This window comes from Bufo gargarizans, chromosome 2 (genome assembly GCF_014858855.1).
Source record: "Bufo gargarizans isolate SCDJY-AF-19 chromosome 2, ASM1485885v1, whole genome shotgun sequence".
NCBI lineage: Eukaryota > Metazoa > Chordata > Amphibia > Anura > Bufonidae > Bufo > Bufo gargarizans.
The window spans coordinates 370,150,635-370,170,022 of NC_058081.1; the positions used below are offsets into that span (position 1 = coordinate 370,150,635).

A 19,388-nucleotide genomic window follows, 5' to 3' on the forward strand; every position below is an offset into this window, starting at 1 on the left:
AATTTTTCCTGAACTTCGATTGACTTTGTTTGACTTCGATTTGCTCATCGCTAATTATTATTATTTATTATTAAAACACCAATCATGCTATTTCATGCATACATAATAAAAATAAAAAATAAAGTACAACAAGCATGAACAAGACAAGTTACAAACTGGTACAGAAGGAGAGAGAACCCTGCCCACAAGGGTTTATGATCTACAGGGGATGGGAGAAAGATACAGTAAGTGAGGGTGAAGCTGGGCATGGCAGTATAGAGGCAGCAGGGTTACTGTAGGTTGTAGGCTTGTCTGAATAGGTGGGTTTTCAGGTTTCTTTTGAAGGTTTTCACAGTAGTGAAAGAGTCTGATATGTTGCGGTTGAAAGTTCCAGAGCATGGGGACTGCACAGGAGAAAGCTTGGAGGAGATTGTGGGAAGAAGAGATAAGAGGAGAGTAGAGAAGGAGGATCGGAGATTGTGTGTAGGAAGGTATCAGGAGATCAGTTCACAGATGTAGGGAGGGGACAGGTTGTGGACAGCCTTGTATGTCATAGTAAGTGTTTTGTGCTGGATGCACTGGGCAATGGGGAGCCAGTGAAAGGATTGGCAGACAGAAGAGACAGGAGAGTAACACGGGATAAAGTGGATTAGTCAGGCGGCAGAGTTGAGGATAGATTGGATGGGTGTGAGAGTGCTAGATGGGAGGCCACAGAGGAGGATGTTACTCTATATGTCCATACTGAATTCTTTCCCTGTCTGTAAACATGACCTGATTGGAGACTAGGGAAGCCATCTTCCGTCAGCCCTGGGGACCTACCAATGACTGTTTGTTTAGTAATCCTGCTGTTACTAGTGTTGCCCTTAAAGAAGTCTGTGTCAGAGACCTACAGTATCTCACAAAAGTGAGTACACCACTCACATTTTTGCAAATATTTTATTCTATCTTTTCATGGGATAACACTGAAGATATCTAGTACAATGTAAAGTAGTTTGTGTACAACTTGTATAACAGTGTACATTTGGTGTGCCCTCAAAATAACCCAACACACAGCCATTAATGTCTAAACCACTGGCAGCAAAAGGGAGTACACCCCTAAGTAAAAATGGCCTAATTGTGCACAAAGTGTCAATATTTTGTGTGGCCACCATTATTTTCCAGCACTGCCTTTTCTCTCTTGGGGCATGGAGTTAACTAGGGCTTCATAGATTGCCACTGGAATCCTCTTCCACTCCTCCATTACGACATCATGGAGCTGGTGAATGTTAGAGACCTTGCGCTCCTCCACCTTCCGTTTACTAGTCAGTGTATAGCAACAAAAGTGAGTACACCCCTAAGTGAAAATGGCCAAATTGTACTGTACTTTGTACTGTTTTTACCGATGTCATATGTTCATAAGCTTTTAGTGTAGTGTGATAGTGGGAAAAAATTGATGGGCGATTGTAGACTTTGTTCTGTATGAACTGATGTTATATGTTGAAAAGCCTTTAGTGTAGTGTAACCTTTAGTGTGACTCTGTTTGCCCAGGCAAACCAGGTGCAGAACAGCGGGAGAGTGATGAGAGGGGTCGCACATGGCTTGCATACACTACATGCCTCCAACATACTTGGATTTCTACATGGAAATAATGTATTTGCTGTAAATCTGACTTCACAAGAGGTACAGAACAGCAGAGTTCAGCCAGCTCTGTTTGCTTTCCGCTGTTTACTGCTCCTGAATTAAATTTGGGGCAACCAGATTCTGAGTCCTCTGATGTGTATGCCTATGGAGTCCTTTTGTTATGGCTTTGCACAAGGAGCAAGAATGTTACGCACAATTCTGATGGAACTCCTGATCTTAAGCAACTGGACTTAGACTCCAAAGCAGAGCCTCTCCTCCTTGTTGCCAGTGGTTTAGACATTAATAGCTGTGTGTTGAGTTATTTTGAGGGCACACCAAATGTACACTGTTATACAAGCTGTACACTGACTACTTTACCTTGCATCAATGTGTCATATCTTCTGTGATGTCCCATGAAAAGGTATAATATAATATTTACAAAAATGTGAGCGGTGTACTCACTTTTGTGAGATACTGTAAATAGCGGTATACAGGAGTATGCCAATCCCATAATGGAATTCTAAAAATGGTATCAATAATATAATAAAAAATAAAAGTTATATAATTCCATTATTTTGTATATTATAGTCCATATGTGACATAAAAAAAAACCCACACACAACCATAATAACACAAGGAATTAGTTTATCAGGTTGTTTAGAGTGAAACATGAGTGGTATAAAAAATGATGAAAATAGATTTTTACCTAGATGTGTGCAGCTAAACAAAATTGATAAAGAAAATAAAAATAAAAAATGTCTCCAGCATAAAACAGCCACTTAAAAATATACATATGGAATGACTGCTAAAATGCAGAAAGGCAAGAACAAAACAAAATATAGGCTTGTTAACAACTTTCTTACAACTTATATTTAGTTAAAATACAATTAAAGCAATTATTGACAATAACTAATTACGTCCTTCCTCAGAATGAAAAAAACAATTAGGCTGGGGCTACAGGGTGACCCGTCTCACACGACAAAAAAACATATGTGCAACTTGTCTGCAACTTGCTGTCACATAATATTCTAGAGCTGCGATTGGCTGTAAAAGCACAGCCAGGTCACAGAAAAGCCACGTGTTACACATTTCAAGTCACGGAAGTAAAAGTCGTGTGCGACCTGTAACACAAAATCCATCAGGTCTGTGACACCACTGACAATCGTTAAATCCAATGTTGTGTGATTTACATGTCGCCATGTAGCCTCAGCCATAGAGTTTCACGTGACACCAAGATTCCACGGTCACATTTGGACATTGCAGGCAACTTCTGCAAACGTTGGTGGCATTGGCGTGACACAAAATATTGAACACAGCAGCAAGCTGCAGATGAATCACACAAAACTTTTTTTGTCACATGTCCAACTTGATGTCCACACTTTCGGCAGAGGATTCCAGCAGGCAGTTCCATCGCCAGAACTGCCTGTCGGATTCGGCAATCCGGACTCAAATGGATGGCATTTGTCAGACGGATCCGTTGATCATACCGGAAAAACGGATCCGATATTTATAAATTTTTTGCATTTTTAAAGGTTTTTGCCGTGTTCAGGATTTTTGGCTGGATATAAAACTGCAGCATGCTGCAGTATTTATCCGGCCAAAAAACGTAAGAGGGACTGAACTGATGCATCCTGAACGGATTACTCTCCATTCAGAATGCATTAGGATAAAACTGATCAGTTTCTTCCTGTATTGAACCCCTGTGACGGAACTCTATGCCGGAAAAGAAAAACGCTAGTGTGAAAGTACCCTTAGGCTAGATAGAGGCAAGTAAAATGTAAATGCAGCAGACAGATTCCTAATTTTGCTGGTCTTAACCCTTTTATAACAGCTCTTATTAAAGCCACCACTTTGGAAACCTCTGCTTCATTCACAGAAAATCCATGTGCCTGTGAGAGGAGACATAGTAGGCAGGGATTCTAGGGCTTCTTAGCAGTCCAGGACCTGCACTGGATGCTGCCTGCAGGAAGCAGCAGGCTTGCTCAGTGTGTGTTTACAAGCAGGACTGACTAGTCAGCACATACTGCTCTCCAGAGCTTCAGCCAGTGAAGAGCCTCCTCAGGCTGCTTGAGGGCTTCAGAGTTGGAGCAGGATACGGTCGCAGAATGGGAGGCTGAGCTGCTGCTCCTGATGGAACAAGAGGAACCTTGGGCATCCCTGCCATGCAGGAGACATGACTGGATCCTGGATCTACAGCCCCTGACCGAGAGCAGGATCCTTATGGATTGAGCAGGCTGTGCTTGTCCCCTTCATGTGAAGATGAAATGCTTTTCTCGTTACCTGCCTTACATCTTCAGACCTCCTAACACCATCCTGTCCTCCAGCTGCCACACAGAAGGTACAGGTCTGGAAAGGGTGCCTACGTGGGTGGGTGTGGGAAAAGTGGGATGGGAGGAAGCCTGACTTCCCAAACATCTTTGCTGACATTGCTGTTCTGCTGTCAGATGACAGCCATTGCTGCCAGGATCCTGTCTGTGGAGTAGTCCTTGTAGCTGAGGCCATATGTGGTTATCCTTGGGAGTATTAGCACTTGACTGTTTGAACCTGACCTCAGGACATTGCTTTATTTGTGCAGGGGATAGTGGCAGAGCCTGCAGATGCTTTGCTTTCCTCTAGGCTCTTTGTATAGCAATCAAGTTTACTTCTGCCTGGGTGGGGGGTGCTCAGGTGCCCACTGTAGGGGGCTGCACTTTGTCACTGTATTTCCAGCAGTTGAGTTGGAAGCAGGCTACTTGCTATGATATAGTGTTCTCTTCTGGTTTATTATATTATTATTTACTATATCATCTTCTACTGCAGATTCAAAGAAACTAAAGTCTAGGCAGATGCTAATAAATTCATATTTGGTGGGATTAGGGTTCATTTCCAATTCCCCCCAAATCTGACCTGACATAAATACCACGATGTACAGATCCTGAGGGTTCCTCTCTTCTATCTCCTTCAATGCAGAACAGCCTGAGAACCCACATGAATCAGTGTCACCATTTGCCCATCAGATAAATAGTACCTAGGTCTGCAATATGTATACCCTGGGGTCATGACATCACTGCAGGCGCTGATGGGCGAGTAAAGTTTTGAGGATGCGACTTGGCCGGTCTCCAATCTGTGTAGGCTCAAGTTTCCTGACCCCACACTAATGTAGCAAAAATGTTCAGTTTTTGCTCAGAGATTGACTTTATTACCATTATAAATCCACTCCACAGTCTTAATTTATCCTGGTCGTTTCCGTTTTAATATTTTAAATGAAAAATTATGACTAATAATCCAGGAAAGAAATGTAACTCAGAAAACAGGAAATGTAGGAGGCAGCTCAATATAGTATTCTCAGTAATTCCTACACTTCTCCAAAGCTAAATGGCACTTACCGGTATTTCAGAATCATTTACATGTTTTATGTTTTATATTTTTTTTAGCAAATTGTGGACAGATATTTTAAGAGTAGTGTCTTAAATTAATGTTAAAATGAACCTGTCAGCATGAAAATGCTTTGTAATCTGCAGGGAGTATGTTATAGAGTAGACAGTCACTGATAATACGGTCTCCGTGTACAACTAAGCTCAGAAAGATCAGAGATTTGAAGAGGTAGTATAGCCTTAGAGCTGTGAAGCCCTGGAGTCCAGACTTGTGCCCCTACATGTAAAAATCCACTAACCTGTCCACGGTCCAGCTGCTGCTCTGTTCCTGGCTTCTTCTGGTCCTGCAGTCCTGTGACTTCTGTGGCCAATTACAGGCCTCAGTGATCACAGCAGCTTGAACACTGCATCGCAGCAGTGATGTACCGTTCAATCCGCTGAGGCCTGTGACTGGTAACGGAACCAAGCCACTTCCTAGTGCTGCAGGGACAGGAAGCGTCCGGGAACAGAGCAGCAGCGGGACTCTGGACAGGTAAGTGGGCTTTATTATGTACAGGGTCGCAGCTTAGGACTACAAGACGGGACAACCCCTTTAAAAGAATAAATTACAATATTTTTTCCCAAAAACTACATATCAATCTGCTCAGCTCCTCCTGCTCTATACCATGCTGCCTGCAGACTACACTGCTTTTTCTGGGGACATGTCCTCTTTAAAGTGTAACTGTACACAAATAACATGACAAACCAAAAGTTTTATTCGGCGAGAGTCTGAGTTGCTAAAAAGAGTTGATATAAAAGCACTGTCTCTCCTTATGTTGAAAATGGACTGGAGACAACTTCATAGACTTCCCACTGTGCCTGTCTTAAAGTGGTTGTGCCATCTCACCATTTCTATGGCGAGAAGAGACTAAGCAGGTGCCTGGGCTTACAGAAACCGCCGAGTTTGTCCGGCACCCTTTGTTTCCCTAAATCCGATTGTAGTGAATAGGACTCAACTCCTGACGTGATAGAAGCAGCATCGCTCATTTTGCGATGACATTTGCGTAACTCCAATTAACCATAATGGAAGTTATGGAAACAGCAGGCCGAAGCTTGGCTGTTTCCATGACCCCAACCAACTGAGATCGATGCTTAGCCCATCTTGTCATGCAAACAGCAAGATGGGATGGCTCCTTTAATCTTCCGTGTGAGAGCATCTTTCTCCTTGTTTTAGAGATCGGTGGGGGTCCCAGCACTCGGACCCCCAACAATCAAAACCTTTGATATGTCTCTGTGACATATTAAAAGTTTTTTTTTAAAATCTACAGTTACACTTTAGGTTCTCAGCTGTGTCATATTTTTAGGGAGAGACCCATGTTGTATTTGTGCTTCTTCCAGAGCGAGGTCAAGCAAACACATTTCATAGAGTTTCTTTGAAGTTTTAACTATAGTTAGTAGAAGGCGAGATTACAGGCGACGGCTGACATCTGGAAACATAATAAATAAGTAAACATGGAAAAGAAGGCTGATGAAGATACATCTGCACAACTGTATTAAACAGTATTTATCCCAGAAAAAAACATAATGTACTAAATACTAAAATTTCAATATTACTGAATAAACTTTTTTATTTTTCTGTTCATATAGCTATATGAGGGCTTGTTTTCTGTAGGACGTTGTAACACCATTTAATGTTGCATATGTAATGGGAAGCTCAAAAGAATGCAATTCTGCCATACTTTTATGTGTTTATTTTTTTTTTTTACGGTGTTCACTTTGCTGTAAAACTGACCTGCCCCTTCATTCTCTGGGTCAGTATGATTATAGCAATACTATATTTGTATAGTTTTTCTTGTGAATTAATACTGAAAGAAAATAAAAGCTTTGGCTTTTATTTATGGAGGTTTCATTGCATATTCTGACCTCCATAACTTTTTTATACCGTAGTCATTTCTATGGAGCTTTGAGGGCTTATTTTTTTCAGAACGATCTATCGTTTTTATTGATAACATGTTGAGGTGTGTATGACTTTGTGATCACCTATTATAATTTTTTTGGGGTTAGGTGATTTAAAAAAAAACGGCGAATCGGCTATATAGATTTTTTTTCCGTTACACCATTCACCATATGGGATAAAAATGTTTATATTTTAATAGTATGGGTGTTTTCAGATGCTAGGATGTTTTTTTTTGTTGTTTATTTATTTTTATTTTAGGGAAAGGGGGGCGATTTGAATTTATATTTTTATATTTTTAAAATCTTTTAATTTTTTTTCCTTAGGCCCCAAGTTGACCCCAGCATGCAATCTTTAAATTGCAATTTGTATAATGTAATGGGATTTTAGCCATTAAAATATACAAAGATTGGTGTATTTCAATACAGTGCTACCAACTGCAGCCATGCATTGGAATATACCAGTAATAAGGCTATTACAGACTCTGGCTTATTACTGCAATGGAACGCATTCCCTGATCTCAGCTCAGGGGATGCGTTCTTGCCAAGCAAGCGCCTGCGTCCAAGTTTTCGGCCTTTCAGATGTCGTCGTGCACATTTGACCACGGCATCTGAGGGGTTAAATGTCCGCATTTGGCATTACCGCCAATCGCAGACATTACTCCTCAGTGTCTACTGTGGGAAACATCTTTAAAGACCCGATATCCACCATTCATGTATGGTGGATGTTGGGAAGGGGTTGTCTCACATCAGCAAATGGAATTTAACTTGTACACACAGTTAATATAAGGCACTTACTAATTTAATGTGATTGTCCATATTGCTTTCTTTGCTGGCTTGATTCATTTTTCATCACATTATACACTGCTCATATTCAGGCGTTACGATCACCCTGCAATCCAGCAGCAGTGGTCGTGTTTGCACACTTTTTTTAAAAAAAAAAGCACTCCCTCGGTCCCGGCCACCAGAGAGTGTACCATTTGCTGAAGTGAGACAACCATTTTAAGGGTTGTCCATTTCAGACAAACTCTTTTGACATGAAAGGTCTCCCAACTATGATCTGACCAGTAAGGGTCATTCTGCCAGCTGCAACTGTCAGGGGAAGCATCAAACTAGTCCTCCTTCCAGAAATGAAGAATTGAATGCCACCCATTGGTATCATACATGACACAAGGAAACTGGGTTTCGTGCATCTGTATTAGGACTCTAATACCAAGACTAGGGTTGAGCGAATTGAGCATAGATCCGAGGTAAACTCGTTTGTAATGGTGTTTCCGTACAGCATTAAAATGTTTCCATGTAGGAAAACTTCATCTCGCCCTTCGTGAAACTTTGGTAAATGACTTTGGTATTCCTATCTGCGCATTTAAAAAAATAATAAAATAGGAATCCGAAGTTAGGTTTGGGGGCACATACAGTATGAACATGGGACCAACACAGATGCCTTCACCTGCAAAGTGCACATACAACAGATCAGCTAGATTCATAGGTACAAATCTGCTGACAGATGCACTTTGTGAAGAAAAATACCACAGCAAACTACACTTAGATAAAACCACCCAACTTTCCTGGATTATTTTACCTTACCCATCTGAGCATTCTGGGTGAGATATACAGCACCTGCCTCCAGTACTTTACCAGCCACCATGCTACAATACAAATGGACAGATTTTATTTTATTGAAGAAGTTTATGCAATTACAGTAGAGGTATCTAGATGTTTATGGACACAGCCATAGCAACCAGAATGACAGCTGTCATTGTACATCGCAGGCTGTATTCCCACACATGTTGTACATCGCAGGCCGTATTCCTACACATGCTGTACACCGCAGGCTGTATTCCTACACATGCTATACATCGCAGGCTGTATTCCTACACATGCTGTACACCGCAGGCTGTATTCCTATACATGTCATACATCGCAGACTGTATTCCTACACATGCTATACATCGCAGGCTGTATTCCTACACATGCTGTACACAGCAGGCTGTATTCCTACACATGCTGTACACCGCAGGCTGTATTCCTACACATGCTATACATCGCAGGCTGTATTCCTACACATGCTGTACACCGCAGGCTGTATTCCTACACATGCTGTACACCGCAGGCTGTATTCCTACACATGCTGTACACCGCAGGCTGTATTCCTACACATCCTATACATCGCAGGCTGTATTCCTACACATGCTGTACACCGCAGGCTGTATTCCTATACATGTCATACATCGCAGACTTTATTCCTCTACATGCTGTATATCGCAGGCTGTATTCCTCTACATGCTGTTCATCCCAGGCTGTTTTCCTATACATGCCATACATCGCAGGCTGTATTCCTATACATATTGCAAGTTTCTATTACAATGTTTTTATTTAATAGGTAAACATTTTTATCTATCTCTAACTGTTTTTACATATCTTGTGGTGCAAGAAGCTCGATTTCCAGGGAAAAGGAGATAATTTAGGACTCATGCACACAACCACATTTTCCATCCATGTTCTATCCACATTTTTTACAGGTAGCACACTGACCCATTTATTTCTGTGGGGCCATGCACACATCCATATTTTTTGCAGAGCCATGTGGTTATTCTGCAGATTATAGAGCGGGTCCTATTTTTGTCCATTTATTGCAGAGGGGAATAGCTTTCTATTGATGAGAGTGAGCTTCTATGTGCATTCTGTATTTTTCTATCAGTATTTTGAGAAACCATTTTTTGCAGACCAAAGTATGGACACGGCTGTGTGCATGTGACCCGTTTATGTGCATAATTTGCTAAAAGGGTAACCGGGCCTTTAGTACAAATGTTTCTTACTCAGCGAACCGGTTTTCACCTAGGAACTCTTTGTATAGTAGGACTGGTTTAATCGGACACATGGAAACCTGGCATTTGCTTCACTAACAGAACTGCACGATTCCTACAGTAATTGTTGTTTGTCAGCTGATTGCATTTTTCATACAAGCTTAAAAATCATAGTTGTCGGCAGCATATCTCCCCATATAAACAGGAAATGTGCTTCAGACTATATCAAATTCTATGGGAACTGAATGACTTCATGTGAAAGGACCCTAACTCTGTAAATGCACTGCATAAAGTCAAAGTTGGGTGTTATTGGAAACAATCAACAAGTTTGTCATTAGACAGTTACTAGGCTAAGCTCATAGAAAACAGTGGGAGAGTTTTCAGATTACAGGAGTAAAGACTATACGGTACTTCCCAAATCCCCAGAGCAAGCACTGTGCGGACCCTGAAAGAGCAGGGACTTCTGGGAAATTCACTCCTGCAGAATTGTGGATGGCAGTCTGGACTATAATATAGGCTGAAACTCAGGATCGGTATCAGATAAAGAATACCATTATTCAACTTTTCTTCTTCTTCTTCTTCTTCTTATTATTTCTAGAATTAGCATTATTATTATTTCTACACCTAAATAATACAGTGGTATTTCAATGTGGACATACACTAATGTTGGTCTTTTCACATGGAAGTCTTCCAGAGTGAATATGGTGTATTGTGTTATGGAATTAACTCGTCCTCATAGGCACCCGATACTGGCAACATTTGTATAAAAGCAGTTTATATTTCATGTTGTACTGACAACCTACAGCCAAAGAAATACGTTGGACATATGCCATGCAGAAAATATTTTGTGTAATTTTACACCACGGACAAATTCACAGTAAAATCCATGCTGATTTTGATAATTTGATAATTAATCCAAATTTGCATCAACACCCACCCGTGGCGATTTTGCACAGATGACTGCAGAAGACTCATGTTATAAACAGGGAAGCTTATTCAGCCAACAGATTTGCTTTGAATACAATTTTTTCGTAAAGGTTCCTGGCTACCGGCTGTGCAGGGAACTGCAGCATAGACCTTTTCACTTGAATGGGACCATGCTATGGTTCAGTGCACAGGGGGTGGCCTGGAGTCTTGATAAAAACTGTGACTGGGTTGCACCACTAAAAGCAATGAGGCATCTTCATTTTCAGAATCATTGCACCTGGCACAGCAATCACCTGATCACCTCCGGTCGGCCTTTTCCTAGTAGTCATCTGTAATTATCAAATATTCATTTTAATGAAATATGTGGTTCTGCTGGGATCACCAAAACGAGATCAGCCCTTAGTTATGACTAATTGAGGCGAGACCACTCCTTCCTTATGACATCCATATAACTTACTCATGGATTGGTTAGGAAACGCCAAAAAAAAAAGAAAATTACTGAATTGCAAGCTAGCTCAGCCATAGTTTAAAAATAACTTTGTACATTGACCCTCAGAGACAGATGTGCGTAAATGCTCAAGTAAGCATCCTTCTGTTCTGGAGATGGGAAATGTGTGCCGGCTGCCAGGCTCTGATAAAGTATGTGTGCAGATCCAGTATAGATCATTATTAGGGGAAATTATTGTCTCTGGGTAAAAACAGGAAAGTACATGCTGTAGGAGGGTTCAAGGGATGATCGTGGATGATAGATATGTGTCAGCGAGATTCCTGGCCTCGGTGAAGTAAAAGCCGGTTTCATATGTTAGCAGCAGCTGTTTGACACGTTGCTATTTAGTATGGCTGTAATAGCTAATAGCTAATCCGGGATGGTTCTTACTGGGAGTAGTCAAAGTGCTGGGTGGGTGACTACTCCCCACGTTCCAGGCCGGGCCTTGGTTTTGGGCTATAAAACACAGGCAGCACTGTCAGGTGGTGTGGATTACTCCTCTCTGACAGTGGAGCTCTGTCAGTCTCTGTGTTGGGACCTGGGAGTTGGGCCTGGATTAAGGCCTGCTACCTTGTTGGTGTGAAAGCAGGTGGATTCTGCTTTGTCCAAGGACTTCTACTTTGCTGCATGGTGTGAACGAACACCAAAATCACAAGGTGACTGTTTTCATTGAAACAGACTTTTTGTTTTGTCATTTACTTAATGTGTGAATAAACACTGAACAGTTTAATTTAAAGACTTTGCTGTTGCCTCTATACTGCGTCCGCTAACCTGCCTATCAGAGCGAACCCCCCACAATGCTCACATGCCCTTATTGCATCCTATCAGAGCCTGGAATATGAGAGTGAAATGGTTGTGTAGGTGATTTATGCACACGTGAATTTTATCTGACTGGAAAGGCGCTTGTTAAAGTGTTTTCGAATGCAGAAAAATGTATTTATTGTATTTAAAATGTAAAAAAATGAAGGCTACGTTTATATCTCCATTGTAAACAGAATAACAGCCTGCCGGAGTTCGACGTATCTGGCATAGCTGGATAATGCCGCACGCTGACCGATCCCCATTGACTACAATGGGATCTGATGTGAATCCACCCGCTTTCCAGCAGAAATGTGGCAAGTTGCGCTTATAAGAATCTAGCCTAATATACTTCATTTATCAAAATGTTGTGCCTTATCCTTCAGACCTCGTCTCCCGATCTCGGCAGCTCCACTCCAACACAGACTGAAATCTTAAAGGGGGTGGTTCTCCAGCTCAGTTCATTATCTTAGCCAGTAGTCTCCTCCGTCATGGATTGAGCTCTCAGTTTTGTCATAACCCCCCTCCCCATGCCCCAATGCCAAATTCTTGACCTAACCCCTTCCTTCCAGCCAGAGGTGTAATTACCAGCATGCACTTTCTATAATACCACTGTCTTCTTATGCAACACAAGTTTCTATGGGCCCCGTCAGGCTCCTGGGCCCGGTAGCGACTGCTACCTCTGCACCCCCTATGGCACCGCCTCAGATTTTAGGTGAATTTTACAAGTAAACATTTTTCCTTTTTCAGCAGTCTTCCCCTCTGCATGGTCCACCTCTAACTGTCAGTTTTTCCTGAGCTCAGCTCCTGAAGTGGCTGGCACTAGCTGCTATCAGCGTAGCCAATGATCCAGAAATTCCTGGACAGTCCATGAATATAAGGGACCTTTTTATAGTGTCTAAAAAAAATAAAAACTAGATTTCTCTGAGGCTGTTGGTACTTTAACGGATCACTGTGATTGTAATGATCATTTTACGGTACATAGCAAATGCTGGTTATGAGCTCAAATCACTATATTGAGCTACAAACATGTATTATTTATCATCTTTCTCACTCATTATGGTTTTCCAATTTGTCAGTGAATAATGTTGGCCATAAGTGCTTTTGGGTTAAGTTGTCCAGAAAGAAAATTTCAGGTTGGCTCCTGTGCCTGCGAAGATATTTTTTGCTTCCTGTCCCAGCATAGCATTAGGGGCCATTTACACAGGCAGAATGAGCACCGATTGACATGTACTGTGTATTTAATAAGTTAAAGGGAAAGTATCATCAGAAAATGACATAGTTTAAATTATGTTTTTATGTTTAACATATTTTAAAGAACTTTTGGTGATGTTATTTTTAAGTTTCCATGTCAACATCTATATTTAAACAAAAAACATAAAATCCTGCAGTTTTCGCACTGGCCACTCAGTCTAATAATAGGCACCACTTCTTGGTCTGTACAGATCACTTTACTGCAGTTACCTACTTATCTGTCATTCTAATCCTGCCTGTAATAATACACCTCTGTGTACAGATAAGACAGGATCCACCATTCACAATCGATGATATCAAATCTTATGTATTCTTAACAGGTCACACAGCATGCCTAGAAAACTCTCCTGTAGAAGTGAGCTCCTCTACAGACCATTGTGGCTTCCATAATGATTTCTAAATGCTGTTAAGAACAACTCAAGCAAGAGATGGCCACCTCCATAATCATGTTCAGAAAATAGAATAAAAAAAATCTACAATCAGAAAATAAAAACAGATTAGAAAAAAGGATATATTGTCACTATCTGGTTTTAACTAACATTTTGGTGACACATTTCCATTAAGTGTTGTTATCGTTTGCTACATCTGTAGTAAGTTGATCAAACCTTGTTTAGCTCAATTTACATTGAGTATCTGATGTACTGTAGGTGACTGATTGTTAGGGTGATTGTTCAGGCACATACCGTTTTATTACTCTCAGCAGCAGACCCTCTGTTTGCATGGGCCGATGTCCTGCCAAGAGTGGATGATTTTTATGCCCACAGAAAAGATGGGATGAGCTGACAAGCTGCTTTGGAGCTGATCCCTGGGCATGTTACCACGGGGCAGTGACTGGAAACTAATGGCTGTAGAAAAGAGTGCATCTGTCTTAGGGATCCTCTGTTGTAAGATCCCTTGATTACCCCCTATGCCCATTCCAGTAACGGGTTCTTGGCCTGTGAGTCCAATGGCAAGTGCTGTCTCCAGCATGAAGGGTTTAGCATGCCCATGTTGTAGGTAGTGACATCACTAGCGCATAAACATCTAAAAAAATCCATTGTTCTTCATCAGGGAGGGTATTCTGAGGTATTGGAGCCTGCAATTGTAAAAATAGCATACAGATTGGATTGGAGTAGAAACACATTAGTAACATTTACTGTCAGTTGTTATATATGATGACAATTAAAATCACAATAACAAATATGGTCAAAAGCCCCTATGTGTATGGATGGTTGTTAGTCCTGGTCTGGTGACAACTGCAGTTTGTGACTGATGCTGTCGAATACAACACATGGTCCTAGTTTATAGGTATCTGGACAAAAATAAATCTGTCGGTTTCCTGTGCTACCTACAAGTAGAGATAAATCTTAAAAGGGTTCTCTGGGAATTAAGAAAATTAAAATACTTAAATATTACTTTATTATAAATATATTCTCAAATACCTTTCATTATTTAAAATTGCTTGTTTTGTCTGGGGCGCAATCATTAGGAGAAACAAAATGGCAGCTGTGCTATTAGTACACACAAAACCTGTCACACATGAGAACTAGTTACTTTACAACACTGAGGTGAAGAGCTGTCTCCGCCTCCTCCTCTCTGCTCCACTTGTCAGGGATTATGATCCTGAATACAAATGATAAGAACTTTAGCTGAATCTCTGTAGGAATGGAGTTCATGAGGAGACATGAAGTACAGGGAGGACGGAAAGGACAGACTGTGGTAATGTGTTGCTGTGGCAAGACTATACTTTCAGGGATCATTTCTATAGGCTTTGAAGGGAGAAATGTGCTTGAATGTGACGAGGGTATCGAGAACCACTCCTGACTCCGTTATACCCGGGGTCAGGAAGTCGCAGCGGTTGGCTGCACGCTCTATTTAAGATAGGGCTGTTTTCCTTATGGTAGCTTTCTGGGTTTGCTTTGCAAACCCTTTTGGCTCACTCAGGGACCCGTAGCTCCTTCTCCTCAGCTGTTCCTTGTCCAGCACTCCCAAACCTCCTTATATTCCTCTCTCACACGTCTCTGGTTGCCAGAGATAGAGCTTCCTGCCTGGACATCTATTCTGACCCACTGGAGCTGTGTGCTGCGTTCTCGGATGGTTGTTTCAGAACGCTACCCTCCGGATCCCTGTTGGACCTTTGTGGACTGCTGTGGTCGACTTGGGTGTTTGTGTTTGTTTGTATTTGTCTGTCCTCTCCCTGGTGTTTCCCTCTTAGTGCAGTGGTGCGGACTAGCGATCCCACCGGCCCGTTCACTATCTAGGGCTCATTTCAGGGAAAGCCAGGGTTTAGGCACGTGAGCGCCGCACAGGTGAGGAACCAGTCTAGGGACGTCACCACCTTTCCCTCTCCCTTGGGCAGGGCTTTCCCCATTTTCCTCCCTGTGTGTGACGCCGGTCATTACATTGAAAGTGTCTGAGCTCACGTTCTTAAAAATGATTTCAGGGATTTAGGTCAAAAGCTTATGGCAAGGACCTCAAAGGTAGTATTTTCCGAAATACTACCTGTACCACGGGCCACACAAGAAAGGCAGCGGAAGATTAGGGAGATTAACAAGTGGCTCAAGAACTGGTGTAGGAAGGAGGGGTTTGGGTTCCTGGAGAACTGGGAAGACTTCTCTATTGGCTACAGGCTCTATCGTAGGGACGGGCTGCACCTCAATGGGGAAGGGGCAGCTGTGTTGGGGAAGAAGGTGGCTAGAAGGTTGGAGGAGTGTTTAAACTAGGGACTGGGGGAGGGTAATTATGTTATAGGAGGGGAAGATAGTGCAGATAGAGACCGGGGGCAAGATAGTGGCACTGGGGGAGGAATGGAAGGAGGGACTAGAACAGTTCAGAAGGAAAGGTGTAGGGTAAAAAATATACATAAACCTCTCAAATGTATGTATACTAATGCCAGAAGCCTGACTAATAAAACTGGTGAACTGGAATTAGTGATGTGTGAGGAGGACTATGACATGATGATAGCTATGACTGGGCAGTTAATGTACAGGGTTACAGTCTGTTTAGAAAGGATCGTCAAAACCGGAGAGGGGGAGGGGTCTGCCTTTATGTAAAGTCCTGTCTAAAGCCCACACTCCGTGAAGATATAAGTGAGGGACATGAACATGTTGAGTCACTGTGGGTAGAGATACATGGAGCTAAAAACAATAATAAATTGCTAATAGGAGTTTACTATAAACCACCTAATATACCAGAGTCCACAGAAAATCTACTACTAAATGAGATAGACGAGGCGGCAAATCATAATGAGGTGGTTATTATGGGGGACTTCAACTACCCAGATATAGACTGGGAAACTGAAACTTGTATAGCTCATAAAGGAAACAGGTTCTTGGTAATAACCAAAGACAATTACCTCTCCCAACTGGTTCAGGACCAGACTAGAGGGACAGCCATACTGGACTTAGTATTAACCAATAGGCCTGACAGAACAACAGACGTGCAGTTTAGGAAACACCTGGGAAATAATGACCGTAAAGTAATAACCTTCCAATTATCATTCAAAAGAGCGTTTCTACAGGGAGGAACAAAAATAGCAAACTTCAAAAAAGCTAAATTTAGCCAACTAGGAGAGGCCATAGGCCTAACTAACTGGGACAAAGTCCTCCAAAATAAAAATACAGCCACAAAATGGGTTATCTTTAAAAGCATCCGAAAATCTCATTGTGAGAGGTACATACCGTATGGTAATAAAAGGTTAAGGAACAAAAAGAAACCAATGTGGATAAACAGAACTGTAAAGAAAGCAATAAATGACAAAAATAAAAGCATATAAAACACTAAAACAGGAGAGTAGCACGGAAGCACTGAAAAACTATAAGGAAAAAATAGAACATGTAAAAAAACAAATAAAAGCAGCCAAACTAGAGACCGAGAGATTAATTGCCAAAGAGAGTAAAACTAACCCTAAAATGTTCTTCAATTATTCAAAATAGACAAATCGCCAGGACCGGATGGCATACACCCCCGTATCCTAAGGGAATTAAGTAATGTCATAGCCAGACCCTTATTTCTGATATTTGCAGATTCTATACTAACAGGATTGGCGCATGGCAAATGTGGTGCCAATATTCAAAAAAGGTCAAAAAACAGAGCCTGGAAACTATAGGCCGGTAAGTTTAACATCTGTGTTGGGTAAACGGTTTGAAGGTTTTCTGAGAGATGCTATGTTAGAGCATCTTAACGGAAATAAGCAAATAGCGCCATATCAGCATGGCTTCGTGAGGGATCGGTCATGTCAAACTAATTTAATCAGTTTCTATGAGGAGGTAAGTTCTAGACTTGACAGCGGCGAATCAATGGATGTCGTGTATCTGGACTTCTCCAAAGCATTTGACACTGTACCACATAAAAGGTTAGTATATAAAATGAGAATGCTCAGACTGGGAGAAAACGTCTGTAAGTGGGTAAGTAACTGGCTCAATTATAGAAAACAGAGGGTGCTTATTAACGGTACATACTCAGATTGGGTCACTGTCACTAGTGGAGTGCCTCAGGGGTCAGTATTGGGCCCTATTCTCTTCAATATATTTATTAATGATCTTGTAGAAGGCTTGCATAGTAAAATATCAATTTTCGCAGATGACACTAAACTGTGTAAAGTAATTAACACTGAAGATGACAGTATACTACTACAGAGGGTTCTGGATAGATTGCAGGCTTGGGTAGATAAGTGGCAGATGAGGTTTAACACTGACAAATGTAAAGTTTTGCACATGGGAAGGAATAATGCAAGTCACCCATACATACTAAATGGTAAAACACTCGGTAACACTGACATGGAAAAGGATCTAGGAATTTTAATAAACAGCAAACTAAGCTGCAAAAAACTGTGTCAGGCAGCTGCTGCCAAGGCCAATAAGATAATGGGTTGCATCAAAAGGGGCATAGATGCCCGTGATGAGAACATAGTCCTACCACTTTACAAATCATTAGTCAGACCACACATGGAGTACTGTGTGCAGTTCTGGGCTCCAGTGAACAAGGCAGACATAAGCTGGAGAGGGTCCAGAGGAGGGCAACTAAAGTAATAACTGGAATTGGGCAATTACAGTACCCTGAAAGATTATCAAAATTAGGGTTATTCACTTTAGAAAAAAGTTTACTATGTATAAATATATCAGGGGTCAGTACAGAGATCTATCCCATCATCTGTTTATCCCCAGGACTGTGACTTTGACAAGGGGACATCCTCTGCGTCTGGAGGAAAGAAGGTCTGTACACAAACATAGAAGAGGATTATTTACGGTAAGAGCAGTGAGACTATGGAACTCTCTGCCTGAGGAGGTGGTGATGGTGAGTACAATAAAGGAATTCAAGAGGGGCCTGGATGTATTTCTGGAGTGTAATAATATTACAGGCTATAGCTACTAGAGAGGGGTCGTTGATCCAGGGAGTTATCCTGATTGCCTGATTGGAGTCGGGAAGGAATTTTTTATTCCCCTAAAGTGGGGAAAATTGGCTTCTACCTCACAGTTTTTTTTTTGCCTTCCTCTGGATCAACTTGCAGGATAACAGACCGAACTGGATGGACAAATGTATTTTTTCGGCCTTATGTACTATGTTACTAATGGAGACTGTAAACAAGTGCTGCTGCTCATTATCCACACCTCACCCTCCTCTCATGTCTCCTCATCATTTCTATTCCCACAGCAATTCACCTGTATTCAGGATCATGATTCCTGACAAGCAGAGCAGAGAGGAGGACGAGGCAGCACTCTGGCTCATTGTGGTGAAGTAACTTGTCCTGTATGATTAGGACAGGTTTTGTGTGTACTGGACGGAGGGTGGCCATTTTATTTCTCCTAATGATTACTCCCTAGACAAAGCAAGCCATTCTAAGTAATAAAAGGTATTTGTGAATATATTATAAAATAATATATAAGTATTAAAAAATTGCAATTCCTGGAGAACTTATAGTGCGTGGTTATGGCATGTCCATGCATGCTACAGGCAGATCTATGAGTAATACGCTGATATATGTCCACTTTTCTGCCTGTAGTTTCACTGTTATAAAATATTCATACATATTCATTTAATCTTAAAATAGTGCATTTGACATTGGATACTAAGGCTACATTCACATTAGCATTCTGGCTTTCCGCTTGTGAGATCCGTTCAGGGCTCTCACAAGCGGTCCATAACGGATCAGTTTTGCCCTAATGCATTCTGAATGGAAAAGGATCCGCTCAGAATGCATCAGTTTGCCTCCGTTCAGTCACCATTCTGCTCTGGAGGCCGACACCAAAACGTTGCTTGCAGCGTTTTTCTGTC

The 19,388-nt window shown here is 41.6% G+C and overlaps 1 protein-coding gene and 1 pseudogene across 1 annotated transcript in view; both read left to right on the top strand.

Annotated features, from left to right (window-relative positions):
* Positions 1 to 3,516: 3,516 nt before the first annotated feature.
* Positions 3,517 to 19,388, top strand: part of PPP2R2B (protein phosphatase 2 regulatory subunit Bbeta) — a 340,092-nt gene continuing 324,220 nt past the window's right edge. The window contains exon 1 of the mRNA XM_044277550.1: positions 3,517 to 3,916. Within this exon, the coding sequence (XP_044133485.1) occupies positions 3,838 to 3,916 (79 nt within the window). The 5' untranslated portion in view covers positions 3,517 to 3,837. The remainder of the gene's footprint in view (positions 3,917 to 19,388) is intronic.
* LOC122929767 lies at positions 14,853 to 14,974 on the top strand (annotated as a pseudogene).